At 55.3% G+C, this 28,000-nt stretch overlaps 2 protein-coding genes across 5 annotated transcripts in view; one reads left to right on the forward strand and one right to left on the reverse strand.

Annotated features, from left to right (window-relative positions):
* Positions 1-27,978, forward strand: EHD1 (EH domain containing 1). Its single transcript, XM_050757191.1, has 6 exons — positions 1-98; positions 1,251-1,677; positions 5,428-5,525; positions 20,571-20,983; positions 25,228-25,392; positions 25,859-27,978. Exons 1-6 carry the CDS (start codon positions 80-82, stop codon positions 26,381-26,383), a joined length of 1,647 nt encoding a protein of 548 aa, XP_050613148.1. The 5' UTR covers positions 1-79; the 3' UTR covers positions 26,384-27,978.
* ARL2 (ADP ribosylation factor like GTPase 2) overlaps positions 1-28,000 on the reverse strand; it is a 218,820-nt gene that overhangs the window by 147,511 nt on the left and 43,309 nt on the right. The window lies entirely within an intron of this gene.

The raw sequence follows: 28,000 nt of genomic DNA on the forward strand, positions 1-28,000 counted from the left end.
CCCACTGAAAATTCTCACCAGCCTGGACAGCCAAAGGGGTCTGTGTGTGGCCGGGGAGGATGGCGGGGGAGTGAGCCCCATGGAACAGCCAGGAACTGGTAAGGGGAGGTAGGCATAGGTCCCAGTAAAAGATGGTAAATGATGGTGACCCCGAGAGGAAAGCGGAAGTATTTGGGTTTTTAAATTTCCCCCTAAGTTCCCACAAGATTTCATTGTTGCACCCACACTTCCCCACTTCCCCGCATAGGGAATTTTCAATTTCACTTCCCAAAACGCAAGTGACCAGAGGGCCTCAACTTCCTCATGTCCTCCTGCCCTGCCCCAGCTGTAACCTCTGTGGGGAAGCCTTCTCTTCTCCCGCGCGCGTCCGGTGTCACCCATGTCCTCCCCCGCTTGCGTCCCTCTCCCACTCCCACCCCTTCGGCCTGAGGGGAGGTCAGGCCTCTCGCTGCCCGTCAGTTTGCCCGTGTGCCCGCTTCTCCTTGCCCATTTTTATTTCCCCAGTCACCGCCCCGCCCCGGATTCTCTACTCCCTCAGCTTGCTCTGCTACCACTTTCCTGCCTCTCCCTCTCCCAAAGCAGATAAAAGATGAGGGGACAAAGACTGTGTGTGTCTGGGAAGCTGGGCAGAGAGGAGTAGGTGCCGCGGGGGTACTCCGATGATTCCGGGGATTCTGAGCCAGCGGGAGGACGGCACGTGGGGAACGGCGGGCGCGGCGCGTAGTCAGGGAACCAAGGCACTGGGCACTGGGTGTCTCGTGGAGCCATCCCGCGGGGGTGTGGGGGGTCCACGGTGCCGGAAGGCGCGCAGGCCCACGGACCGTCGCCGCCCGACGCCTGCTCCTCGCCTTCCTAACCGCAGCACTTTCGCGAGCCTCCACACGAGGGGCGGGGCGAAACAGGTACGGTTGCCACGGCACCCGGACCACAGCCTCGCGAGATTTGGAATCAGCCAATGGGGGGTGGGGGAGGGGAAGACGTGGCACAAGTCTAAGGGGCGGGGCCGGGAGGGGCTCCTCCCTACCTCTCCCAACTGCGCCGTGCCCCCGCCGCGGCGGCGCGAGCCGCCCCTCAGGGACTGACCCTATAAAGGCCGCTCCGCGAGGAGCGCGCTCCATTCGGCAGAGGGCGCTTCGGCTGGCTGTGGTGTGCGCCTGCGCAGTGTGGGTCGCTTCTCGTCCCCTGCCCTGGCCTGCGGCGCCTCGGCTCCGCGCCCTCGCCCCGCTCTCAGCCGCCGCTCTGCCCCGCAGCAGCCAGCCCCGTGTCCGGCAGTATGTTCAGCTGGGTCAGCAAGGATGCCCGCCGCAAGAAGGAGCCGGAGCTCTTCCAGACGGTGGCTGAGGGGCTGCGGCAGCTGTACGCGCAGAAGCTGCTGCCCCTGGAGGAGCACTACCGCTTCCATGAGTTCCACTCGCCCGCGCTGGAGGACGCTGACTTCGACAACAAGCCCATGGTGCTCCTCGTGGGGCAGTACAGCACCGGCAAGACCACCTTCATCCGGCACCTGATCGAGCAGGACTTCCCGGGGATGCGCATCGGGCCCGAGCCCACCACCGACTCCTTCATCGCGGTCATGCACGGCCCCACTGAGGGCGTGGTGCCGGGCAACGCGCTCGTGGTGGACCCGCGGCGCCCCTTCCGCAAGCTCAACGCCTTCGGCAACGCTTTCCTCAACAGGTACCCACCCATCACTCCAGGGGGCGGGGGGCGCGGCCGGGGCACACACCGCACTGGGAGCCTGACCCTCCCGTGGCTGTCGCCCCGCCGTCCTTTGTCTCCGAGGCCCCAGTGAGACCCTCAGTGATCACTCCCTGGTCCAAGGGCCCTGCCGCTTCCCAGAGAAAACCCGCCGGTTTTCTAAGAGTGGGCGTTGCCCGCTCCCCCAGCTTCTGTTGTCCCCAGAATCTTCCAGGTTAACCACCGAGCCCTCCTGCAGATCCCAGCCCCACTCCCCTCAGAACCAGGGCCGCGGTGGGAAGCTGAGCCATTCCTGGGCTCCTTTTCTTGGTCTCCACCTCCTTCCCGCAGACTGGATGCACCTAATTCATGGAAATCAACCCTCCCTTCCCTGTCTCCTTAAGTGTCAATAGCAAAACACAATGAAACTTTTAGTCATTCCCTTTTCTGGTGTGGGGTGGGTCTGCTCTGCCTCCCCTGGGAGGGTGGTTTTGTGTAGGAGGGAGGAGGAGGATCTACTGTGGCTTGCTGACTTTGGGGCAGCCCCTTGGAGGCAGGGGACAGTTGAGGTTTGAACACTTCTCCCAAAGGCAGCTCTCAAGAGGTCAGTGCTGCCTTGAGGGATTTCAGGAAGCAGGATGAGGTGGTGGCAGTGGGAGCCCTGCAATGAGATTCTGGCCCTAAGCCCTTCTGTGCACTGAGAGACAGAATCTGAGGTTCCTGCACCCGCTTGGACCTCATTTTCCCAGTGAAGTGGCCTCTGTACACGATTAGAGTGATCTCCAGGACTCTGCCTCTCTCAGTGCTGTGAGTGAAACACAGTGCCCCCGCCCCTCAAGGAGTGCAATGGCCAGGCTCACTTTTCTCCAAAGAAACTTGAGACATCCCGGTCCCAACCCCCAGGCATAGCAAAGTACTTCATACGAAAGGACTACCTACCAAAGTACTTCACAGACCCTGCCCTCCCTGCCGCCCACATTCACGGACTCCACATGCCTTTCAAATTCTGCACCAGGGAAGCGCCTCTGAAGGAATCTTTGAATCCTGCCTTCCAGGTCGCCGCCCTGCGTGGTCACATTCCTTTCCAGATGCCATCTAGCCGTGCAGGGCAGCTTGCCCTAGAGCCAAGCCGGTGGCCAGGCCTACTCCATGCACAGAGCTGACCTTCAGCAGGGTCTGTTGCCACTTCCAGTCATTTCAGACCGCCCTCCTGTTTTGTGGACGTTGATGTTTGTCTATCAAGGTCAGGTTGAGCGCAGCCCTTTGGGCTAGGGGCCCTGAAGAGGCAGGGTCCTCTTGCTCTGACCTTACCGCGTTTCAAGATTTGTGCTTTGCGCACTGGTAGAGAAGTGATTAGCTGAAACCATTAGCTGGTGGGAGCCATTCGACCCTGTGAAAAGTTTGGCGGCTGTGCCAGAAAGTCCAAGTGTTCGGTCTCTGCTTCCATGCAAAACTTTGGGAAACCGTGGGAAGGGTCACTGCCCCCGCTGCCTCTGCTGTCCTGAGCTCTTCACTTTCCTTGTGAGGGCACACCTTTTTTGAAAGGAGAAACATGGCACAGGACCAGTTTTCTGAATTTGGAAGCCTAGAGTTTCAGAGCTGGAAGGATCTTAGACGTCGTCTCCGCAGCTTCCACCTCACTGGTTCAGGAAACCGAGGCTCAGAGGGTCCAGCTGATTTGAGGAAGTCACCCCTTAGGTCAGCCAGCACTGACTGCCTGGTTTTTGCGCAGCCAGTTACTGCCTTCTGCTGCTTCTACCTGAAAAAGAGCAATTCAGGATTGCTTTGTCCGAGACTGGTGCTTTGATGACTTTGGTGCCACAGGATCTGAGAGGTGGCACACGTTTATTTCCTTCTTGCTGCCACCTCATCTCCAGAGGATCCCTGATCACTGATGGCCTTGCTGAAAGGGCCCTGTCAGCCCGCGCTGAGGCCCCGAGCTGTGTCAGGATGTGTAGTGTGGGGAGTGTGCCCGGCGAGGAGGGTGCAACAAAGGGGGCTTTTCTCTGGCTGATACAGCCTCTCCCGGCTGAGTCTTAAAGAGACTCATTGAGTCGTGAACTTGACTTTCCGACCTTTTTCCCATATGTGGCTGCTCTAAGAATAAAATCAGCTGGAGCAGACCAAGGCAAGGTGCAGTCAGGGTGTCGTAAGAGTGTCTTGGGAAAACTCATTGCATAACTGGGACTGCCACCTGTGCGTCCTTGGTGAAATGGAATCAGAGGCATCTTTGCTGCTTGCTGCCTTTCTTGTTTTCTGCCATATACCCTGGGCTCTGCAGAGCAGCTGGTTTCTGGGTCCTGTAGATATTAACTTGCTTTCTGGGCTCATTTATGAGGCATTTTTACGTATGTGACTTGGCTTCCCATCCTTCTATTCTGTAATCATCTCTCCAGCGCCTCCTGTCCCCAGCAGGAAGGCCAGGCCTGACCTGCATGCATTGCTGCTGGCACTGGGAAAGTGAGGCCCACGTTTTGCTCGCCCTGTGGGTCAGCTGGTCTTGCTCCACTGCTTTACAGAGCACCCCTTGCCCTGGCCAGCTGCCCTCTGCCTGCGGGCCCCTGGTTGCTGGGGGATGGGGCCAAAGGGAGAAGCTGATCGGCTGGGAGTCCTCCCCTCTGTTGGAAAGGCAGCTTCAAGTCTGTGTCCTACAGATAATAGGTCAGTCTTTTCTTTGCTCTCACTACATTTTTCAGAGAAGTTTTTTGTTTGTTTGTTTTTTGAGACAGAGTCTCGCTCTGTTGCCCAGGCTGGAGTGCAGTGGCACACAATCTCGGCTCACTGCAACCTCCACCTCCTGGGTTCAAGCAATTCTCCTGCCTCAGCATCCTGAGTAGCTGGGATTACAGGCATGTGCCACCATGCCCAGCTAATTTTTTTATTTTGGGTAGAGATGGCGTTTCACCATGTTGGCCGGGCTGGTCTTGAACTCCTGACCTCAAGTGATCCGCCCACCTTGGCCTCCCAATGTACTAGGATTATAGGCGTGAGCCACCATGCCTGGCCTTTCAGAGAAGTTTTTAAAGGAGCTTTTTCTGTGTCCAGTGAGGGATCCCTGCTCTCAACTGGGACTGCGCTTGCCTTTCTGGGCTGTTACAAGCTTAGTGCGAAACTCAGATGTGTGTCGCTAAGCCCTGGCCCACAAGTCGCCAGCCTCTCCATGGCCTTGTTCTTCCTGAGCCTGCTCCGACTTTCAGAGAATAGGGTGTCTGTGGTTCTCCGTCCCACCGTCTACCAGCCTGTGTGGTCCCCAGCTTTTGCCCGCCGTCCGTTTCAATTCCCTCACCTGAGCGGCTGGTTGAAAGGGCAGGGCTGGCCGTAGCAGTAGTAGGAAGGGGCCAGCTCTCTTCAATGTGGACATTTAGCCAAGTGGTGGAAAGATGGGATTTCAAGGTCCCAGTGTGACCTTCTGTCTCCCCTCTGAATTGAATGGTGACCTAGGCTTGCACAGTTTTCACTAGCAAGTCAGCAGCTTGAAAGCTGATCTCTCAAACTCTAGGGGAAAAGTAAATGTGAGGAAGTGCCGATGTGGGTCAGTTTGAGCCTGCTGGTTGCATTCCCGGTTGAGAAAGTCTGTACAATTTGCCGGCCACCCCTGGAAACTAAGACAATAGAAAACCACCTGTCAGTTCCCTGCTTCAGGAGAGGAAGCCACAGATGGAGCGAAGGAGTACAGAGAGCCCTTTGTTGTGTCCGGAGCAGCAATGACTGTGTCTTGATGCCTGTCTTCTGGCTCTTGCTCTCGTGTAGGTTCATGTGTGCCCAGCTGCCCAACCCTGTCCTGGACAGCATCAGCATCATCGACACGCCCGGAATCCTGTCTGGAGAGAAGCAGCGGATCAGCAGAGGTAAACAGCTCTGACTGCAGCTCGGCCGCTGGCTTTGTCACAGATCCTTCTCTCTAAGATCTGCAACCTGGTTCAGATGCTGCCTTTGAGATTTCTCCTTTTTTTTTTTTTTCTGAGACGGAGTCTTACTCTGTCACCCAGGCTGGAGTTCAGTGGCACGATCTCGGCTCTCTACAACCTCCGCCTCCCAGGTTCAAGCCATTCTCCTGCCTCAGCCTCTCGAGTAGCTGGGACTACTGGTGCCTGCCACCACGCCTGGCTAATTTTTGTATTTTTAGTAGAGATGGGGTTTCACTATATTGGCCAGGCTGGTCTCAAACTCCTGACCTCGTGATCTGCCCACCTTGGCCTCCCAAAGTGCTGGGATTATAGGTGTGAGCCACTGCGCCCAGCTGCCCTCAAGATTTCTTCCAGTCTCAGGCTTTCTAAAAAAAAAATGTGGCCGGGTGTGGTGGCTCATGCCTGTAATCCCAGCACTTTGGGAGGCCGAGGCGGGCAGATCATGAGGTCAGGAGATTGAGACCATCCTAGCTAACATGGTGAAACCCCATCTCTACTAAAAAATAGAAAAAATTAGCCGGGTGTGGTGGCGGGCACCTGTAGTCCCAGCTACTCAGGAGTCTGAAGCAGGAGAATGGTGTGAACCTGGGAGGCGGAGCTTGCAGTGAGTCGAGATTGTGCGACTACACTCCAGCCTGGGTGACAGAGCGAGACTCCATCTCAAAAAAAAAAAAAAAAAAAACATGTGTCCGAGTAAGAACCCATTTTACATCAGCCTCCCATCTCCACAGTGCTCTGTGCACTGAAAGGGCGGGAGCTGCTTTCTTCCTTGGCTCCCTAGGCCCAGGCGATGGGAGCAACCACGGTGAGACTGCAGCCAATCTTGTGTGGCTGTCATACTTTTGAACCCTTGGGGCATGCTGGAAACAACAGGATCAGAATGGCCTTGGGCCATGCTGTGAGTGTGCAGGAAGCATTGCTGACTGTGAACAAGCCCCTGGTCCCCAGAGCTTATTAGCCTTAGTCTGTGTTTAAAAACCTTTGCCCCCCCAAAGCCATATACATTCCTCACGAGTCCAGCAGGACTGAGAGAGAGCCAAGCAAAAGGAGAAGCTGGTAGAAATTCATGGAACAGTTAGGGGCTGGTGGAAGTTTGCTTATGTTTGTTTAGAGGTTGATAGCAGCCTCCCTGGCTGAGGCCTTCATGCTGTGCAGTAGTGTGCCATGCCCATTCCAATTGTGTAAACTCCTGCCTAGATTCTGCCAAGCTCTTTTGAAGATCTGTTTCAGGATGAGCCTGAACTGGGTCCTCCCATCTGTCACTGCCCCTTTTTCGCAGAAGGGTGGGGCACTTTGGGGCCTGATGCTTTCTGGGAGGAGCTTGAGGGTAGGCTGGTACCTGGCAGGTGGAGTGGAGTCTACAGCTCCAAATGTGAAAATGAAATAAGATCAAACTCAAAGAGGGGTTGAGGACAAGGGAGCAAGTTTGTTGATGATTAACTTGCAGATCTTTCCCGTGTCCCTTACCCTCTGGACTGGCCTGTGGTGCGTGAGCCTTGCAGTCAAAGCTGGCAGCTAGGATTTGGGGTGCACGTATCTCTCTGCTGGGGCTCTGAGGGCATGGGGACTCTGTTCTTGGAGCTGAGAAACCTTGCTTCTCTTTCCTTCCAGCCTTGCGGGCCTTGCCCGTGTGGGATTGCATCAGAGCGTACTGAAATCATTGCCCCTCATCTGGTTTCATAGCTGCCAGTTAAGCTGTTAGATTCTCCCACCCCTGGTGAGAGTGACGCTCCTAGGAGTTCAAGGGAGTAGATTTGGAGACCCTTTCTAAAAGAAAAAAAATAAGGCGAGGGCTAGTATTTTTATTTCTTAGTGCTATTATTGTTCCAACCTAGTTTTAGTAAATACCTGATAAGCAAAAACCCTGTCGTTTGCCAAAGCAAGGTCAGAAAATCTGAATAAGTTACTTTTTTTTTGTTTTTGTTTTTGTGGTTTTTTTTTTGAGACAGAGTCTTTACTGTGTCGCCCAGACTGGAGTGCAATTGTGTGATCTCGGTTCACTGCAACCTCCTACTCCCTGGTTCAAGCGATCCTCCTGCCTTAGCCGCCCAAGTAGCTGGGATTACAGGTGTGCGCCACACATGCCCGGCTAATTTTTATATTTTTAGTAGAGACAGGATTTCACCATGTTGGGCTGGCTGGTCTTGAACTCCTGACCTCAGGTGATCCGCCTGCTTCAGCCTCTCAAAGCATCATCACAGCCTTGAACTTTTGGGCTCAAGCGATCCTTCTACCTTAGTCTCCCGAGTAACCGGGCCCACCGGTGCGGGCCATCGTGCTCGGCTGGGGTTGTATGTCTTGTGTTGCTTGCCTTGACCGTTGCCCTCTGAGACACTCTTTCCCCACCGCTTACTCCCTCTGCTTCCTTTCCCTGGTAGGAAAGAGGCAGGCAGAGGTGTCTACACTGGCTGTCTCTGGGACAAACACCAAAGTGTATGCTCCATATCAGTGGATCTGCAGACACAACATGGCATTTTGATTGGGAGCAAGGGGTGGATGTAGGTGTTGCCTTGTGGTCCCCGCCTTGGAGTTGCTTGTGCAGATGACAGGTTGGAGGAGCAAGCCAGCAGGACACAAGGCTGCTGTCAGTGTGCTGACCTGTTCTGCCTGTGTCACCTCCCTGTCCCCTCCAGGCGCAAAGTGTGGCCCCTCTGCATCCCTGAGAGGCCAGGCTCCCCTATATCCACAGAAGGTCATCTCTAGCCATCATGGGCAGGAAGGAGCTGGTGGCTGAAAGAGAAGTACATCACTCTGATTGGAGGAGGGGTTTCCTGCTGTGAAGTAGCAGAAGATCAAACCGATTTTACTAGACCATTTCTTTTCCTCCATAGCCCTGGCGGCCTTGGTTTAGATGTGTCTTACTGAAAGTTACCTGATTAGGGTTTGAATGATGGTGTTGTATTGTCAGGAGAAAGCATCGCTCAGTACCTCTTGGAGGTGCTAGGTGTAAACTCCAGGATGAGCCCCACTAGGTGGACACAGGAGGAGTGGATTTCTGTTTCCGGAGGCCACGCCCATCAGTCATGGAAAGGCCCGTGTGACCTGTCCAGCAGAGGAAGTCGGAGTCAAGCAGCGCGTTCCCGGCAGGGCTGGCTGCCTACTACTGCCTTTGCTGGTGGCGTGAAAGGCAGGTGTTTCCCTTTCAGAAAGATAGGGCTGGCAGAGCACGCACATGGGCCCCAGTGTGACACGCCTCCCCTGTCCTGCCAGCGCGTTCCCTGGAAACATGTCCTTGTGGAGGCCGTGGATGGACATTGGGGTTGCTGATTTCATTTACTTCCATTTCCCACCCCGTCTGGCCCCTCCTGGCCTCTCCTGACTCTTTTTCCCCTTTCCCCATGGTCCTAATGTGTGCAGGAAACACGGTCTGGAAAGATAAGGTGGGCTGGTGCAGGCCCAAAGCGGTCAGGATGCAGCCGGGCTCTGTCAGGGATCCCTGAGGACTGCCTCAGGGACGAGAAGGGGGCCGGGTTGGGGTCTCTCGGGCTGCCTTTGCCTGTGTGCTAATCTGAGTGACTTTAAAGATACTATTCTCCTGTGTCAGCAGAGAAAGGTGGCCTCTGGGGGCTGCGTTCATTCTTGAGTGCTGCCTGTGTGACTGATAAGGGCACAAAGGGCAGCTGGGCCTGGCAGGGGTGGTGCCCTTGGCTCCAGGGGCTGCCGACCAATTGCGTGGTCCCAGCAGTGCCTGGATGCCGAGTCATCCCCTGGCGGGGCCTCTGTGGGCAGCCTGGCCAGTTCGTTCCCCATCGTGGTCACTAGGCAACTGTGAACAAAGCGGGAGTTTTTGTGCCTCAATCTCCCCATGAAAGCTGTATCGGCAGGGTAGTGTTGCTTCAACTTGCAGTAGCAGATCGGAGACCTGGCCAGCTTTGTGTCTGACTTTCTGCTGGCCACTGCCACGTCAGTGAGCTCCACTGAGTTATCACAGCTGCTGCATCTAGGAGGAAGCTCCTGCCTTTCAGAGGAGGAAGCAGGGGCTTAGGAAAGTTAAGTAATTGGCCTAAGATGACAGCGAGGCCAGCAAGTGTCGGCGCTAGGATTTGGAGCCAGGCAGGGGCTGTGCTCCTGCTGTGGCAGAGCTGAGAAGGGCACCTTGGCGTGAAAGCTGTGGGTCCAGGAGTGCCGAGAGCTTGGGTCAGACAGATCTTTGCCCTGGTTGGGTCATTACTGTGGAGGTCTTCTCAGCCCTCCTGAGACACACAGAGGCCACCCTCTGTTTCTCTCCCGCCCAAGGTTAGACTCCAGTCCTGAAATGGACCTGAGGTCTGGGGCTTTGAACAGCAGTGCTGGTATTGTCTTCCCTGTTCCCTGTCTCCAGCCATAAATGACCCCTTGGGCTATCCAGGGAGCCTGGTGGCCTGGGCTCTCATTTGCCCTCTGGTGGTCTGCAGGCTCCCTCTAATCCTGGGAGCTATCCTGATCCTTAGTCGTTGGATGGGGCCTTCCTGCCCACACTCCCACCTGTGTGTCCTGAGCCCTCTGGCCCAGAGGCGGGCCTGCATCGTGGGCCGCCCCCACTTGCTGCCGACACCTCCTGAGGTGGAGATGCCGCTGCCAGCAGCCCCCCCAGGCCGGGGTTTCACCAGGGTGCTCCGAAGACCATCAAATGCTCCCAGGGGCAGCCCAAAGGCCGTGAGCCAGGCCAGGTGCTGTGTCCTTCTTGGATTCAGCATCCACAGCACAGGTAGATCAGAAGTTCAAGTCCCACATCAGTACTTGGGGAGCTGAGTGGCTGTAGGGAGTTGCCATAGTCCCTGAGAACTGCATCAGTCCATCAGGAAACAGCACAGCTGCTCCGGTTATTGTAGATTACTGGAATTTACATGTTAAGCTCTTGCCTTAGTGCCTGGTGTACAATTAAGTGTTCAAGTGTCAGCTGGTTCATAGTCAAGAGATTGAAAAGCCCAGGGCTTTCCAGACTATGATCTGAGTAACATCCTGGGGAGTATCAGGGCAGCGCTGACTCAGCCGGGGTTTCCCATTGGGTTCCAGGCCCTCCTTTGCTCTCAGCTCCAGGCCTCCCGAAACCCCCTGCTCGTCCCACCTGACTGCGGCCTCCCTCTGGGGCCCAGCAGGCCAGGATGCCAAGACAGCTTTTGGCCTCAGCCTCTGCTGGGGGTGTGCAGGCTCTGCCGCAGAGGAGGCGTACCAGGCGCTGCCTGCGCTCGGCACCTGTTCCCCAGGCTGCGCACTGGCGGTGGGCTGGGGAGCAGCTGGCCAAGCGCCTGCAAACATTCCGTTTATATTTGGGGGATGAGGCATTCTTCATGCGTTTGAAGTCCTTGCCTACACACCCATCAGAATCTGAGCTTCTTAAGCCCAAAATACAAATCCTGCGAGTAAATAAGAGCAAACATTTACTCCTGCTTGCAGTGTGCCAGGCTCACTCCATCCTCCCGCGGCCCTCCGAGCTGGAAACCTACTGTCTTCATGTTACAGATTGAGAAGCTGCGAACCGAGGTTCTGAGAGCAGAGGCCTGCTGGGTCATACAGCTGGTTGTTGAGTAAAAGGTTCAGGATGGAAATGTGGGCCTGATTCCAGAGCTCCTCTGCCCCCTCCCGCCCCTCTTTTCTGCTCCTGTCTGATTTGCTGGGGTCTACGTTGTGTGTAGTGAAGTCCACCCTCCTCAGGTGCCCGGCTGTACAAAGCATTCCTGGACGGCCACCACCATGACACAGAGCATTCCCATTGTCCGAAAGTTCCCGTGCCCCTTAGAGTCACTCCTGGTCCCCAGGCAGCCCACTGACCTTTGCCTTTTCCGGAATGTACCTAAATGGAATCATACAGGATGAAGCCTTTTGCTTCCACCTTCACTTAGCAGGATGCTTCTGAGCTGCATCCATGTGTTTGAGAGCACCCGTGGCCCGCTCCTCTTTGTTGGGGGTCCTTGTCCCATCATAGGGATGCACCATCAGTTGTCATCCGTTCACCTGTCAGGGGCGCCTGGGTTGTTCCGCCTGGGGCAGTTTTGAGTCAAGTTCATGCTTTGTGTGGGTGTGTGCTGCTGTTGCTCTCAGGTAAAGCTGAGGAATGGAGGCGCCTCTGTGCTCCCCTGGAAAACCCTTCCCGAGGAGCGTCAGCCTGAGCAAGCCCAGGAACGAGGCCTCGGGTACGGATTCCTCTTAGTTCCTGGATCTCTGTTTTGTTTTTCTGGGCCCAGCGCGCGTTGGAAACCTGTGTGATGGAGAGCTAGGGCGAGAAATACGGAAGCCCACGCAGCTTGAATGACAGGAAACAAAAGTTGATTGAAGACAAACCCTCTATTGTTTCATGTTCTAGAAATCTTTGGAATGTATAAAGCAGCTTTTCCCCCTGCGGCTGGAACTACCTGTGTTTTGGAGGCTGCTGGGGTAGGGCAGGGAGGCCTGAGAACCTCCCTTTTCCCCTTCTGCACTGGCGGGAAACATGGTCCGGCTGTTGTCAGAAAGGCAGATCCTCTGAGGCCAGCGCCTGGAGAGAGGACCCCAGAGCCACAGTGGCCTGGAGGAGGCTGGGCGGGATGTGGGTCGCCGTGAGAGGCACCTGCGTGCGCGCTACCCTGAGGTGCCACGCCTGGCTCAGCCTGGTTGCCTGGAGCCGCTCTGTTCTTTCGTCCCACACCCCCAGGACTTCTCATTTTCATTTTTAAAAATTGTGATAAAGCCTGTAATCCCAGCACTTTGGGAGGCCGAGACGGGCGGATCACGAGGTCGGGAGATCGAGACCATCCTGGCTAACACGGTGAAACCCCGTCTCTACTAAAAAAATACAAAAAACTAGCCGGGTGAGGTGGCGGGCGCCTGTAGTCCCAGCTACTCGGGAGGCTGAGGCAGGAGAATGGCGGGAACCCGGGAGGCGGAGCTTGCAGTGAGCTGAGATCCGGCCACTGCACTCCAGCCTGGGAGACAGAGCGAGACTCCGTCTCAAAAAAAAAAAAAAAAAAAAAAAAAAAAATTGTGATAAAGTACATCTAACATATAATATTTACCATTTTAATCTTTTTTTTTTCGGGGGAAGATGGAGTTTCACTCTTGTTGCCCAGGCTGGAGTACAATGGCGTGATCTTGGCTCACTGCAGCCTCCGCCTGCCAGGTTCAAGTGATTCTCCTGCCTCAGCCTCCCAAGTAGCTGGGATTACAGGTGTGCGCCACCATGCCCGGCTAAGTTTTGTATTTTTAGTAGAGACGGGGTTTCACCATGTTGACCAGGCTGGTCTCGAACTCCTGACTTCAGGTAATTCGCCCACCTTGGCCTCCCAAAGTGCTGGGACTGCTGGCATGAGCCACCGCGCCCAGCATTTTTTTTTTTTTCCCCGAGACAAAGTCTTGCTCTGTTGCCCGGGCCGGAGTGTAGAGGTACAATCTCAGCTCACTGCAGCCTCTGCCTCCTGAGTTCCAGCGGTTCTCCTGCCTCAGCCTCTTGAGTAGCTGGGATTACAGGCGCACAGCACCACACCTGCCTAATTTTTGTATTTTTAGTAGAGACGGGGTTTCACCATGTTGGTCAGGCTGGTCTTGAACTCCTGACCTCAGGTGATCAGCCTGCCTTGGCCTCCCAAAGCACTGGGATTACAGGTGTGACCCACTACACCTGGCCTCATTTTAACCACATTTTTTGGTCATGCACCCCAGAAAAGTAGATTTTAACTATTTGTAGGTATGCATTTCACTGACATTTAACACGTTCTTCATTGTTCAGCTGTCACCACCATCCAGCTCCAGAGTTCTTCAGTTCCCAAAGGGAAACTCTTCCTGCTCCACACCAGCTCCCCTCCCTGCTCCCCGCAGCCCCTGCACTCCCCATTCTATATTCCTTTTCTGTGCACTTGATTTCTCCTGGTATCCCCTGTGAGTGGAATCCTACAGTGCCGTATCCTTTTGTGACAGGATGTTTTAAAAAAACTTTCATTTTAGGTTCAGGGGTACATGTACAGATTTGTTATACAGTTAAATGGAGTGTGGTGGGGTTTGGTGTACAGATTATTTCATCACCCAGGTAATAAGCATAGTATCTGATAGGCAGTTTTCTTTTTTTTTGTTTTGGAGACAAGGTCTCGCTCTGTCACCCAGGCTTGGAGTGCAGTGGCATAATCACAGCTCACTGTAGCCTCAACCTCCCAGGCCCAAACAATCCTCTTACATCAGCGTCCCAAGTAGCTGGGAATACAGATGCGTGCCACCACACCCAAATTTTTTAAATTTTTGTAGAGAGGGGGTCTCGCTATGTTGCCCAGGCTGGGCTCAAGCAGTCCTCCTGCCTCAGCCTCCCAAAGTGCTGCAATTACAAGCGTGCACCACCATGCCCAGCCTGCTAGGCAGTTTTTCTGTCCTCACCCATTCCACCCTCAAGTAGGCCCTGGTGTCTATTGTTCTCTTCTTTGTTGCAATGTGTACTTGATGTTTTGCGCCCACGGGTAGGTGAGAATATGCGGTATTTGGTTTTCTGTTCCATTGTTAGTTTGCTGAGGATAATGGTCTCCAGTTCCATCTGTGTTGCTGCAAAGGTCATGATCTTGTTCCTTTTTATGGCTGCGTAGTATTCTATGTGGTATATGTACCATGTTTTCTTTATCCAGTCTACTGTTGATGAGTATTTTGGTGGATTCCATCTTCGCTATCATGAATAGTGCTACAATGGACATGTGTGCATGTGTCCTTATGGCAGAATGATTTCTATTCTTTAGGGTTTATGCCTAGTAATGCGATTGCTGAGTCGAATGGTAGTTCTGTTTTAAGTTCTTTCAGAAATTGCCAAGCTGCTTTTCACAGTGGTGGAACTGGTTTACATTCCTACCAGCAGCATATAAATGTTCCCTTCTCTCTACAACCTCACCAGCATCTGTTGCTTTTAGACGTTTTAATAATAGCCATTCTGACTGTTATGAGATGGTGTCTCATTGTGGTTTGATTTGCATTTCTCTAACGATTAGTGATGAGTATTTTTTCATATGCTTGTTGGCTACGTGTGTGTCATCTTTGGAAAAGGTGACAGGCTTATTTCATCACTTAGCATCCTGTCTTCCAGGTCCCAGGATTTTCTGAGCCAGAGCTTCCTGGTGGCTCATGATCCCTTATCAGAGGGGGCTCTGGCTTTTACTCACTAAAACCATTCCCTCTGCAGGCAGGCCTTTCTCTCCAGCCCACCAGCTTGGGCCATGTTTTCTGTGTCCTTTTGCTAGGTGTCAGTTCTGTCACTCCCACCGGGGCCTGAGCTAGTCAAGCTAACAGCAAGGCCCCTCCCTTGGTGGGTTCCAAAGCCTGAAGGCTTATTGCCTTGGGCAGTGCCAGTGGTGCTGGCAAGCCCTGTTCTGTACTTGTCACCAGCCGTCCAGCTCTGATCCAGAGAGTGGCTCGGTGCTCCTGCTGTGCGGGGTAGCCTTTGGCACCTCTTGAAACCCGGCGTCTTTAAGACTGAGTGAGGTGCTTTGAGGGCAGTGAGGGCCTGGTGGGCTAAGGAGCACCGGAGGGCCTGGTGGGGCTTGCAGTTACCTGGTCACATGCCTGCGTGGCACAGGCCCGAGTGCTGTGGTCCTTTTTGTCACCTGTGGGTGTGGCTGGCCGGTCACTGTGTTTCCCTCACAGCAAAAGCACATTTTCTGTAATAAACAGGAAATGTTATTCACCTGCAAAAAAATGGACTTACCTCTGTTGAGTCCAACTTGAGATGATGGCCAGTAACTGGGTTTCGGGGCAGGTGGGGCCGGGCTCCTTGACCTGGGGCAGGGAGTTTTGGAGTGCTCACTCTTCCTTCTCCTCTTTTTTCTCTCTTTCCCCAGGGTCCCCCAGCCATCCAGGGGGAGGCGGGAGTGGGGCCTTGCTGGGTGGAGTTTGGGAGGGTGACCTCAGCTCCCCAGGCGCCGTCCTGACTCCCAGGCCAAAGCTAACATGGGCTGAGCACAGCCCATCAGGGCGCCCTTATTCCCAAGAACTCAGTTTTGGCATCACAGCCTCCCCAGCTGTGTGAATTCTAGTTTCAGCTTGTGGCGGGCTGAAGACAAATGATTTGTCGAGGGGAGAAGTTGGGCCCCCTTTTTGCTGAGCGAGGAGCCTCAGTCCTTGAGTCATCGCCTTTTCAGTACTGACCTGCGTTCCCAGAGCTGGCCATAAAAGGCTGTGGGCTGCGGGCCCCAGGCAGGCCCTGCAGGCTCAGCTAGTGTGGCCTGGTGGCTCCAGGGGCAGAGGCGGCCTCTCCCTGCCCCTGCTTCCCTCATGTTGCCCTTGGCCTCTCTTTCTGGTTTTCTGCTGAGACTTCACCCTTTGGGCATCCCCTCCTGTGGAGCTCGGAGCCAGCTGCAGGGAGTCCGGGTGCCCGGGGCCTCGTACTTTGGAAGCAGGAGCCTGTGGTGGCATGAGGTGCCCTGGCGCGATGCCCTTCCACACCTTCTGGGCACAGGGAACCTGGCAGTTCTGCTGTCTCCGACCATCCGCCTAAGCCTCTGGAAGGCTGACCGGGCCTCCCTGCCCAGGCTGGAGGCCAGGACCCCGGCTTCCCTGCACTCCTGCCCTGTTGAGAAGCTTGGCCCTCAGGGCTGCTTCTGGTCCGAGAGCCCTATTTCCTGTTGGGCTGGGGCAGGGAATGGTCACACATCACCTGTGGAGAGGCTGCCGAGGCTGTGTGGCTGAAGCTGTGGATTTGGGATTTTCCTTACGTTTTGGTGACTTTGCTCAAGGATGAAAGTCCTTGACCGATGATGGGTCCCAGGCCGCTGTCCCCTTGTTCCCACAGAGCCCTGGCTTCCCCAGCCCTGGCCTGCGGAGAAGGCTGTCCCTGCCGGGTCCTGGGCTGGAGGCCCAGTGCTCCCACACGCCCTCCTCCCTGCAGCGCCGAGCGCTGGCCGAGGAATTGGTATTTAAATTTCACAGATGGACAAAGTAACTGAGAAGTTTAAGAAAAGAACTTCAGGTCACAGAGTCAGTGGCAGGGGGCGGGAGTGAAGTGCAGAGCCATCTTAGTGGCCTGAGTTCCTTCTGGGAGCACCAGGTGTGGGGAGGGGCTCCGCGCCCCTGTGGCTTTGGGCTCACAGATGGCGCCAAGCACGCTTGGGCCTGGGGCCGGGGCGGGCGGCGGGAGTGTTTATCCCATGAACGAGCTTGGCTCTGCACACCCGGTGGTGCCGTTTATCTTGGCGTGCTTGTGCATGGAGGCAGCCTCTCGGGAGCCTGGGCTGTGGACCTGCTTTCGCCCTGGAGGGCTTTGTAGGGTGGGAGCAGCGGATGCCACCAAGGGGGAGCCCGTGCGGTGGTGGAGTCAGCAGCAGCTCCCGCTGGGGTACAGCAGGGCTGCCCTCCCATCGCCGTGGGCGACCCTGTCCAGCTGCTGCTTTTCCCTCGGAGCTCCCACCTCGCTGCTGTTTTTCTATCCCGCTCAGTCTAGAGAGCGCCCGTGTCCATCCCCAGCTTGGTAAGAGGGTGGTGAGTGTTTTTCACGGGGATGCCAGGAGTGGGCAGTGGGGTGAGGACGGGTTTGGGTCCAAGCTGGGCGACTGTCAGACTGTTGTGTGCAGGAGTGGCTTCTCCCACTTATTTCCAGAGCCTGACTGCTCTCTGGGAAGTACTTCGTGCTTCTGAAGAGGGCCGGCCTACATTTGGGTGGCCTGGGACCTGTGGGCAGACTGAGCCAGGGAGGTGGAGGCTTGCCCAGAATCAGGCAGAGAGGACGTGGTCCCTCGGAGGTGGGGCCCAAGCTCCCCAAGGACTCCGGGCCTTTGTTTCCACATGGCCCGCCTGTCACTCCTTACTCTTCCTAGACCGAGAAGGACAGAGGTTTTACTCTAGGGGCAGAGGAAGAGGTGAGGATTTGTTTTGTTTTGTTTTGTTTTGTTTTTGAGACAGGGTATCACTCTGTCACCCAGGCTGGAATGTAGTGGCATGATCATAGCTCACTGCAGCCTCAACCTCCTGGGCTCAGGTTATCCTCCTGTCTTCGCCTCCCAAGTAGCTGGGACTACAGGCCGGTACCACCTTTGCAGAGTCGGGATTTTGCTGTGTTGCCCAGGCTAAAGTGGAAATATTTTGAAGAGGCCTAGTTGTCATGTAGGATTTAAATTAAACCGCTGTTACAGAGACCCAAAAATCATTGGCTTAAGTCAGATAGCCGATAGTTTATGTGAAAAACAACAGTCCAAGGCCATTCTGAACATGCAGCTTTCATCTCTGAACCCAAGGTGCTTCCTCCAGCTCCTCCCATCACATCAGCGTCCCAGTCCTCAGGAGGGAGAAAACAACAAAGGGCTCATGCTCCTTTCCTTGTTCATTTCTGCTGAAGGAAGCTGGGAAGTGCAATCTCAAGCTGGGAGGCCATGAATCCAGCTGAAACTAGATAGTTATTTCTGGTTCCTTCCTTTAGGAGGAATTTCAGTTAGCAGTCTCTGCCACAGGCGACAGAGTTTGCTTTAATTGGCGGGCCTTAATTGGGCCGTAATGGGTTGGTGGGAAGCAATCTAGAATAGAGTTTAGAATCCAGACACGGTGGCTCAGGCCTGTCATCCCAACACTTTGGGAGGCCAAGTCAGGAGGATCTCTTAGAGCCCAGGAGTTCAGCATAGACATAATGCTGAACATACCTACAAAAATAAAAATTTAAAAATTAGCCAGACATGGTGGCACATGCCTGTAGTCCCGCTACTCAGGAGTCTAAGGTGGGGGGATGGCTTGAGCCCAGGAGTTCAAGGTTCAGTGAGCCAAGATTGTGCCACTGCACTCCAGCCTGGGTGACAGAGCAAGACCCTGTCTCTAAAAAAAAGAATATAATTTTTTTAAAAAAAGAATATAGAGCCTAAAGCTGGAGTCTATCCAGTCCAACCACTTTGTTTTGGAGAAGTATTTAAGACCTAGGAAGGGGAAGTGGTTTGTAGCATTTCCTGGGCTTCTTGTAGAGCAGAGGTCAGCAAACTTTTTCTGTAAGGGTCGGATAGTTAATACTTCCAGCTTTGCAGACCTTTCACAGCTTTGCAGTTTCTATCACAACAACTGAACTCTGCTGTGTTAGACAAAAGAAGCCATGGATAATACAAATGAGCATGGCTGTGTTTCAATAAAACTTTATTTATACAAACAGGTGGTGGGCCAGGTTTGATTCCTGAGCTGTAGTTTGCCAACCCTTGTTGCAGAAAATAAGTGAGATTCCTGCAAAATGGGGAGCCTGGCACATCAGCACTGAACAAGGAGCAGCTGCAGTTACTGTTGCAGGCACGTCTTGTCACTGCCTTCCCAGGGCACACAGCTGGCAGGTGGCAACACTGGAGTCTATGTTCTACCATCTGTGCTGTGCTGAGCACAGTGCTGGGTCTCCTCACTCTCGCCCTCGTCTGACCCACCTAAGAGCTTGCACTATGGGACGACTTTTGCATTAGCACCTGTTTATGCCAAGTGCTACATGGGTTGGGAGTGTTATGGTGGGGGCAGGAATAGGGGAGATAATCCTGCCCTCAGGGTGCTGTACTGTCTAGATGAGCACCTTCTAGGAATTTTTTTTTTTTTTTTTTGAGACAGAGTCTCGCTCTGTCACACAGGCTGGAGTGCAGTGGCGTGATCTCGGCTCACTGCAACCTCTGCCTCCCAGGTTCAAGCAATTCTCCTGCCTCAGCCTCCTGAGTAGCTAGGACTACAGGCATGCGCCACCACGCCCAGCTTTTTTTTTTTTTTTTTTTTTTTTTTTTGGAGATGGAGCCTCGCACTGTCGCCCAGGCTGGAGTGCAGTGGCGTGATCTCAGCTCACTGCAGCCTCTGCCGCCCAGGTTCAAGCAATTCTCCTGCCTCAGCCTCTCGAGTAACTGGGATTACAGGTGCCTACCACCACGCCAGGCTAATTTTTATATTTTTAGTAGAGATGGGATTTCACTATGTTGGCCAGGCTGGTCTTGAACTCCTGACCTTGTGATCCACCCACCTTGGCTTCCAAAGTGTTGGGATTACAGGTGTGAGCCACTGTGCCTGGCCTTTTCTTTTTTCTTTTCTTTTTTTCTTTTTTTTTTTTTTTTTTTTTTTTTTTTTTTTGAGACGGAGTCTGGCTCTGTCGCCCAGGCTGGAGTGCAGTGGCCGGATCTCAGCTCACTGCAAGCTCCGCCTCCCGGGTTCACACCATTCTCCGGCCTCAGCCTCCCGAGTAGCTGGGACTACAGGCGCCCGCCACCTCGCCCGGCTAGTTTTTTGTATTTCTTAATAGAGACGGGGTTTCACCGTGTTAGCCAGGATGGTTTCGATCTCCTGACCTCGTGATCCGCCCGTCTCGGCCTCCCAAAGTGCTGGGATTACAGGCTTGAGCCACCGCGCCCAGCCTTTTTTTCTTTTTTTTTTTTTTGTGTGTGACAGTTTCTCTCTTCTTGCCCAGGCTGGAGTGCAGTGGCATGGTCTTGGCTCACTGCACTCCTGAGTTCAAGCGATTCTCCTCTCTCAGCCTCCCAAGTAGCTGGGATTACAGGTGCCCACCACCACGCCTGGCTAATTTTTGTATTCTCAGTAGAGATGGGGCTTCACCATGTTGGTCAGGCTGGTCTCGAACTCCTGGCCTCAGGTGATCTACCCACCTCAGCCTCCCAAAATGCTGGGATTACAGGCTTGAGCCACTGTGCCTGGCCCCTTCTAGGACTTTTATTTTATTTTATTTAGAGATGGAGTCTTGCTCTGTTGCACAGGCTGGAGTGCAGTGGTGCGATCTCAGCTCACCACAACTTCCTCCTCCTGGGTTCAAGTGATTCTCCTGCCTCAGCCTCCCAAGTAGGCTAGGACTACAGGCTCGTACCACCAGGCATGGCTAATTTATGTATTTTTAGTGGAGACAGGGTTTCGCTATGTTGGCCAGGCTGGTCTCAAACTCATGACCTTGTGATCCTCCCACCTTGGCCTCCCAAAGTGTTGGGATTACAGGCGTGAGCCACTGCACCCGGCCTGTAGGAATTTTAAAAACTATCTCTGGCTGAGAAATACCAGGCCAGGTTGGAGATGAGAGCCATCAGAGCAGCAGGTCCCTTGGCACCCCTGAGCTCTCCCTTCTCTTCCCCGCAGGCTATGACTTTGCAGCCGTCCTGGAGTGGTTCGCCGAGCGTGTGGACCGCATCATCCTGCTCTTCGACGCCCACAAGCTGGACATCTCCGATGAGTTCTCAGAAGTGATCAAGGCCCTGAAGAACCATGAGGACAAGATCCGCGTGGTGCTAAACAAGGCAGACCAGATCGAGACACAGCAGCTGATGCGGGTGTATGGGGCCCTCATGTGGTCCCTGGGCAAGATCATCAACACCCCCGAGGTGGTCAGGGTCTACATCGGCTCCTTCTGGTCCCACCCGCTCCTCATCCCTGACAACCGCAAGCTCTTTGAGGCTGAGGAGCAGGACCTCTTCAAGGACATCCAGTCTCTGCCCCGAAACGCCGCCCTCAGGAAGCTCAATGACCTGATCAAGCGGGCACGGCTGGCCAAGGTAGACCCCAGGGTGAGGGGAGCAGCCTATTGCCAGGCAGGGCCGTGGGGCTCTGAGATAGGCACTCAGGGCCCCGGGATTGCCCGAGACCCATCCCAGCTCACTGCACAGGCGGACCTGTGCTGCGCTGTTTCCCTCTGCAGAAACCAGTCTTTGGTCAGCACCCGCGTGCAGCCTGCTCTTAACTAAGATTCTCCACCCGGCCTCCCTCTAAACCTGTTCTGTGTGTGGTTTATGCCCCATCTACTTTCAAGAAGGGTTTGACTATGCTTACAACACAGAAACAGCACACAGGAAGTTACCGCTGAAGCAAAGGAGGCAGCCTCAGAAATGGGGTGTTGGGGGATAGAGCTCTGAGGCTTGTTGGCTTCCCTCTAGGGTTTTTTGTTTTTGTTTTTGAGGCGGAGTCTGGCTCTGTTGCCCAAGCTGGAGTGCAGTGGCATGATCTCAGCTCATAGCAACCTGCACCTCCCAGGTTCGAATGATTCTCCTACCTTAGCCTCCCGAGTAGCTGGGATCACAGGCACACACCACTATGCCCAGCTAATTTTTGTATTTTTAGTAGAGGCAGGGTTTCACCATGTTGGCCAGGCTGGTCTCAAACTCCTGACCTCAGGTGATCAGCCCACCTCAGCCTCCCACAGGATTACCCCTCTGGGGTTTACTGGGCCTGAAGTGCACTCAGCACAGTGCTGGACGCCAGGGACATGGCGGGGAGTGACACACAGCCCATCCACTCCTCAGCCTTCATGGGGAAAGCAGAGCACACAAACAAAAACTAAACATCAGTTGTTTGTGTCGTCTTGGAGTGAGCACAGGCTGCTGCGGGAGCTGGCGCTAGGGGCTGTCCCAGTGGAGTAGAAGGGCTAGGGGAGGCCTGGCAGGAGCTGAAGCTTAAGCTGCCATAGGAAGCAGCTCGTGAGGAGACGAGGTGCCAGCCTACAGACTGGGAAGCACTGGGCACGGAAGCCAAGGTCACGCTGAGGCGGTGTCAGTCCAGCAGACCTTGCAGACCATCCTTACGTCTCCTGGCAGCCCAGGCCCGTGGCACCTATCAGCAGCCTCTGAATGGCCGAAAGGTTTGGAATCTCAGTGGCTGACCAAGTACTTGAGTGAGAGCCAGCGTGGCTGGGGCCAGAAATCAAAGGTTAATGCCACCGGCGAGCCCTTCCAATGACAAACACATGCCCTTAGGGTGTCTGACTTTGGATAACACCCTATTGTGAGCCAGCCTAGACGAGTCACCAAGAGTGACAGTCCCGGCTGTGGTTGGGGTTGGCCCCGTGGACAGGAGTGTTTGACACAGATTGTCTGAACAGCTGAAAAGTGACCAAGCCCACACTTGTATCTTAGCAGGGCACCTAGCTATTCTTTCAGGCTCTTAGTACAGGGTTGGGCTGTTTAAGAAATAGGCTCCAGCCAGACATGGTGGCTCACACCTGTAATCCCAGCACTTTGGGAGGCCAAGGTGGGTAGGTGGATGACCTGAGGTCAGGAGTTCGAGACCAGCCTGGCCAACATGGTGAAACCCCATCTGTACTAAAAAAATACAAAAATTAGCCGGGCATGGTGGCGCATGCCTGTAATCTCAGCTACTTGGGAGGCTGAGACAGGAGAATCACTTGAACCCAGGAGGCAGAGGTTGCAGTGAGCCGAGATAGTGCCACTGCCCTTCAGCCTGGGTGGCAGAGCAAGACTGTCTCAAAAAAAAAAAAAAAAAAAAAAAAAAATAGGCTCCAGCCAGGCATGGTGGCTCACACATGTAATCCCAGCACTTTGGGAGGCCAAAGCAGGAGGATCCCTTAAGGCCAGGAGTTAGAGACCAGCCTGAGCAATCTAGTGAGACCCTGTCTCTATTTAATTTAAAAATTTAAAAAAAAATTAAAAAATTAAAAGAAAGGCCCTTGCTGTCGCTCCCATCTCTAGGCCAGGCCAGAGCGTGGCTGGGGAACTGTCCTGCCTGCCGAGCCAGGCCCTTTGGTGATACGTCCCCAGTTCTTCAGTAAGACAGCACAGAGAGCAGGGTGCTTGCCCCCACCTCGTGGCATGCAGGGGGTACCAGGGCAGACCTTGTGTGGGCATTAAGGCTTCAGTGGCAGCTGTGCCTGTGGCCAGGGTCACAGTCCCCCGATCTCCAGAGTATAGCTGAGGACTGAGGATGGGCACTTCCTGGGGAGCCCATGCCCCTGCCTGCTCAGAGGCACGGAGACTCTGCAGGCGTGGAGCACAGTGGCCCTCGTACCCACTCTGTCTCGAGGCCAGACAGTCAGAGGGCATGTGGGTGCCACCCGGCCTGAGCAGTGAGAACTGACCCATCATCCTTTGCCACCACTGTCCTCCCCTTGTGTCGCAAGTACCCTGGGCCCCACCTCACCTGCAGATGAGGAATTCTCATTCTGGCCTGAACCTCCGTGAGCTGTGTGCACGGGCATGGGCCAGACGCCTGCTCTGGAGGACACAGGGCTGCGTGGTTTTCTTATTTTTAATTTTATTATGTTATTTTTTGATTTTTTGGAGACAGAGTCTCACTCTGTCACCAAGGCTGGAGTGCAGTGGCACGATCTTGGCTCACTGCAACCTCCACTTCCCAGGCTTAAGCCATTCTCCTGCCTCAGCCTCCTGAGTAGCTGGGATTACAGGCACCCACCACCACGCCTGGCTAATTTTTATATTTTAGTAGAGATGGGGTTTCACCATGTTGGTCAGGCTGGTCTCAAACTCCTGACTTTAGGTGATCCGCCTGCCTTGGCCTCCCAAAGTGCTGGGATTACAGGCGTGAGCCACCGCGCCCGGCTGGCTGGATGTTTTTCTAGAGATCTCCCTTCTGGAGCCTCCCTGTGAGTGGAGTCAGCTTTGAGAGAGGAACCCATGCAAAAACCCAGGTGAGTGACCCCAGCCTCAAAGGACAAAGGACGTCCTGAGCTGATGGGTGTGGGTGTGGCCCTGACTGAGGCCCTCTCCTTGCAAGGCAGAGAGAACTCCCCTGCTCAGCCACCTTTGAGGACAGACAGGACAAGGGGCGGGCATGAGCCCTGCCTGTTTGTCTGTGAGACCGTGTGTGACCGCCAGGCCCTAGGCACACTGAGTCACCACGCCTGGGAAACTCTGTGGCCTCCAGTGTTGCCTCACACCTGCCACTTCCTTTTCCTGGAGTGAATGGTGCTTTCTGTGGTGACTCCCACCGGCCTGGGATCTGCCTGCCACAGTGTCCCTGGGAGACCCTAGATCTAGACCCACATGGCACGGGGCTGTCTCCCTCAGGCAGTTTTCAACCAGGCCCCCACCCAGGGCAGACAGGCTTAGGCTGAGTGGGGTAGTGGATGGGCTGGAGCCGGGGAGAAGGGCAGCGAGGCTGGCTGGCCGCAGCCCTCCGTGGCTGGACACAACTTGGCAAGGCCAAGGGATCTGAGGGCTGGGCTGCTCTCGAGGGGTGCCAGGTTCCCAGCTTGCTGCGGGGAAATGAAGGGGGTACCGCCCTGAACTGGCACGTCTAAGCAAGGTATTGACGCTTGGATAAAGCTGGCAGCTGCCAGGAGAAGCCTTTGTGGGATGTTTTGAATCCTTCGTCATCTGAGCTGTGATGATGGAGTGGAGTGTGGCACGGGCCCACTGGAGTTCTGTGGGCTCCGTCAGCACTCGGCAGGGATTTGGACATGCAGGTTGGTGGGCCCTGCAGGAAGCCTGCTCCCAGCTTGGGGGAAGGGGGCTTGCAGAGAAACAGAAAGAACATGGGCTGTGAGGCACCTTCAGCAGCCCTGGGTTCCAATCCCAGCTCCTCCACATGGAAGCCAAGTGCCCCAGGCAGCGTTTCCCAGCCTTACTTAGGGCCAGGGTTGGGGGAATCCCACCCCGCAGGGCTGCGGTGAGGGTTGAATGGAGGGTATGTGATGTGCCCAGCGGTACACAACAAATGGCCTCCTTTGGGTTGACAGACTTGGTTTTACTATTCCTGGATCATCACAATGATCCATGCAAGGCCAAGGCTGTTGTCTTCTGTTTCAAGTGCATTTTCCTGTCCTGTCCTCTGCCCCACGGCAGTGAACAGCTGTGGCTCTTGCCAGATTGTGTCTGCTCCTAGGCCTGTGGGAGCCAGCGGTGGCAGCAGCCTTAAGCTTGACCCATCCCTCCCGCTTCCCTGTTCCTGAGCGAGCACCTTGGAGTATCCTTGGAGTGTCCTTGGAGGCTCTGCTCTCGGGGGCAGCCTGGACCAAGACAGCGCCTGATGGCCACCCCCGTCCTCACAGGTTCACGCCTACATCATCAGTTCCCTCAAGAAGGAGATGCCCAATGTCTTTGGTAAAGAGAGCAAAAAGAAAGAGCTGGTGAACAACCTGGGAGAGATCTACCAGAAGATTGAGCGCGAGCACCAGATCTCCCCTGGGGACTTCCCGAGCCTCCGCAAGATGCAGGTATGGCTGTCCCGAGGCCCCATGCAGGCTGGTGGCCATCAGGGCAGGAGGAAGGCCGAGGGCACTGGATTTGGAGGGAATCCCATCTCCATGGGGAAGGGCCTCCCTGAACGGAAGCAGCTGGGTTAATCACCGGCACCCCACCCAACTCAGAGTTGACCCAGGCGGTGACACTGCAGAGGGGAATGTGGTGACTCACCCTGCATGGTGGGGGGAGGGCAGGGCCGTGCCAGCCGCTCTGGTGCCCTGTCCATTAATCCTTTGCTGCCGCCCTGTAAGGAAAGAGCTGGAGTTGCCTCCTGTGTACAGGTTAGAGAGCCAAGAGCCAGAGGGGTTCGCCGAGTCGCCCCTGCTAGTTGGGGGGAGCAGCACTTTCTGCTTGAGAAGCCCTCACTGGAACCACCTGGCCTGGAGTCTGGGAAGGGGCCACCCTTCCCAGCCCTTGTCTTTCCTCCCCTGCCCACAGGAACTCCTGCAGACCCAGGACTTCAGCAAGTTCCAGGCCCTGAAGCCCAAGCTGCTGGACACGGTGGACGACATGCTGGCCAACGACATCGCGCGGCTGATGGTGATGGTGCGGCAGGAGGAGTCCCTGATGCCTTCTCAGGTGGTCAAGGGCGGCGCCTTTGACGGTACCATGAACGGGCCGTTTGGGCACGGCTACGGCGAGGGGGCCGGCGAGGGCATCGATGACGTGGAGTGGGTGGTGGGCAAGGACAAGCCCACCTACGATGAGATCTTCTACACGCTGTCCCCTGTCAACGGCAAGATCACGGGCGCCAATGCCAAGAAGGAGATGGTGAAGTCCAAGCTCCCCAACACCGTGCTAGGGAAGATCTGGAAGCTGGCTGACGTGGACAAGGACGGGCTGCTGGACGACGAGGAGTTCGCGCTGGCCAACCACCTCATCAAGGTCAAGCTGGAGGGCCACGAGCTGCCCGCTGACCTGCCCCCACACCTGGTGCCGCCCTCCAAGCGCAGGCATGAGTGATGGCACCTGGCCCCGCACCGGCCATCTGCACGCCCGGCTGGGAGGCAGAGACGGGGGGAGGGGAAGGCTCACCATTTCTCAAGGTCCATAAAGACTGAGCGGATGTTTCCTCGCCTCTCGAAAAGGAAAACCACCATCTTTATTTTAAGGCTGTTCCTGGGCCTGGCGGGGGAGGCAGGGGTGAGATGATGGAATTTTGTGCACAAGAACTATGAATATTTTAATATATAACGTTAGAGGCAGCGTTCTTTGTCGCCGCCTCCTCTGTGTGACAGCCACATGTGCACAGCCTCTGCCCCCCACCGGCCTTTGCTCTGCTCTGGCTGCAGCTGGACAGTGCAGCGACTGTGACCGCAGGGGAGCCAGGTCGCCCTTTTGGCAGCTGGTAGGCTGGGACTGCATGGACAGGAACACCGGGCACCCTCCGTTTGCTTCTGAGCTGAGGTTGCTTCACGGGGCCGTGGCTTCCTTCCTCACCCGGCTCTGCCTCCCCGGGCTCTCGGGCGAAGTGGGTTCTTGTGCCTTCCCCTCCCTGGCCCAGGCTCCCCGTGCGCGGGCCCTGCCCTTTCCTCCCACGCCCCACCGGCTCCGATGCGCCACCCCGCTCAGCAGTCACAGAAGCAGGGCCCAGCAGCCTTTTTCAGGGGTCCAGGGAGCAGGAGAACCATCTTCCAGAAAAATACATAAGCTAGTTTCTGTTCTGTAAAGTGACATCTTTCATACTTGACCAAATTTCCCAGTAACTTCCCAACCACTGTTCAAAAGCTGTGATTTTTTGTCTCCCCTTCCTACCCTCCAGCCAAGGGCAGTCCTGCCCAGGGGGCATTAGATGTGGGTACCCGGGGAGCACCCCCTTCCTGGACCCCAGCGTTGCGTTTCCTGGCTGAGGAAGGGTGGTCATCCCAGCTCCTGCCCCACCCTCTCACTTAACTGGAGCTTTGGGAAGTGCCCTCCACAGTGGGAGGTGGGTGGTGGGTGAGGGCTGGCAGGGCCTCATGACAGCTTGGTGCTGGTAAGAGGAAGCCCATGGTTCTGGCCAGGCTCTTGTGTCCAGACAGCGGGGACCAGGGGAAAACCCAGTCCCTTCTGTAATCCCCCTTCATTTCCTACCTTCCTTCCTCCTCTGTTTAGCAAAGGAGGGCAGCTGACTTGGATGTCCTTAGAACGCCCCGGCCCCAGGCTGAGCAATAAGAAACCGGAGCCTTGCGGCCCAGTGGCCTGGGCCAGTTCAGGCCACCTCCCCCTCCTCTGCCTGGGGCCATTGAGCCCAGCCTCCAGGGCCCCAGCGCATTCGCAGGCCAGCGGCCACTGTCCAGGCTGTGATGGCACCGAGGCAGGTGGAGCACCGGGCGCCACACAGCTGGGCTTCCCACCAGGCTCTCCCGCGGGGGTCTCAGGGAGCTTCCCCCTAGCGCTGCCTGGAGTCTGCAGGAACTGTCCTTGTTCTCCCTAGCCCATCACTCCATACAGTATTAGGTGAGGATGGATGGGCGCTGTCCTCGCCAGGAAGTCACTGTGGAAGTTGCAGTGGCTTGTTCATACCTGTGGGAAGAAAAGTGAAGACTTTCCCCTTGCATTAAAAAGTCTGAACTGTGCCGAAGCTTCGGGTGCTTCCTT

This window comes from Macaca thibetana, chromosome 14 (genome assembly GCF_024542745.1).
Source record: "Macaca thibetana thibetana isolate TM-01 chromosome 14, ASM2454274v1, whole genome shotgun sequence".
NCBI classification, from domain to species: domain Eukaryota; kingdom Metazoa; phylum Chordata; class Mammalia; order Primates; family Cercopithecidae; genus Macaca; species Macaca thibetana.

What these genes read in the sequence shown, in the direction of transcription:
- EHD1 (XM_050757191.1), top strand. An exon ending in GGCAACGCTTTCCTCAACAG is followed by an intron (nt 1,678 to 5,427) that starts GTACCCACCCAT and finishes GCTCTCGTGTAG; the next exon opens with GTTCATGTGTGCCCAGCTGC. An exon ending in CGAGCCTCCGCAAGATGCAG is followed by an intron (nt 25,393 to 25,858) that starts GTATGGCTGTCC and finishes CCCTGCCCACAG; the next exon opens with GAACTCCTGCAGACCCAGGA.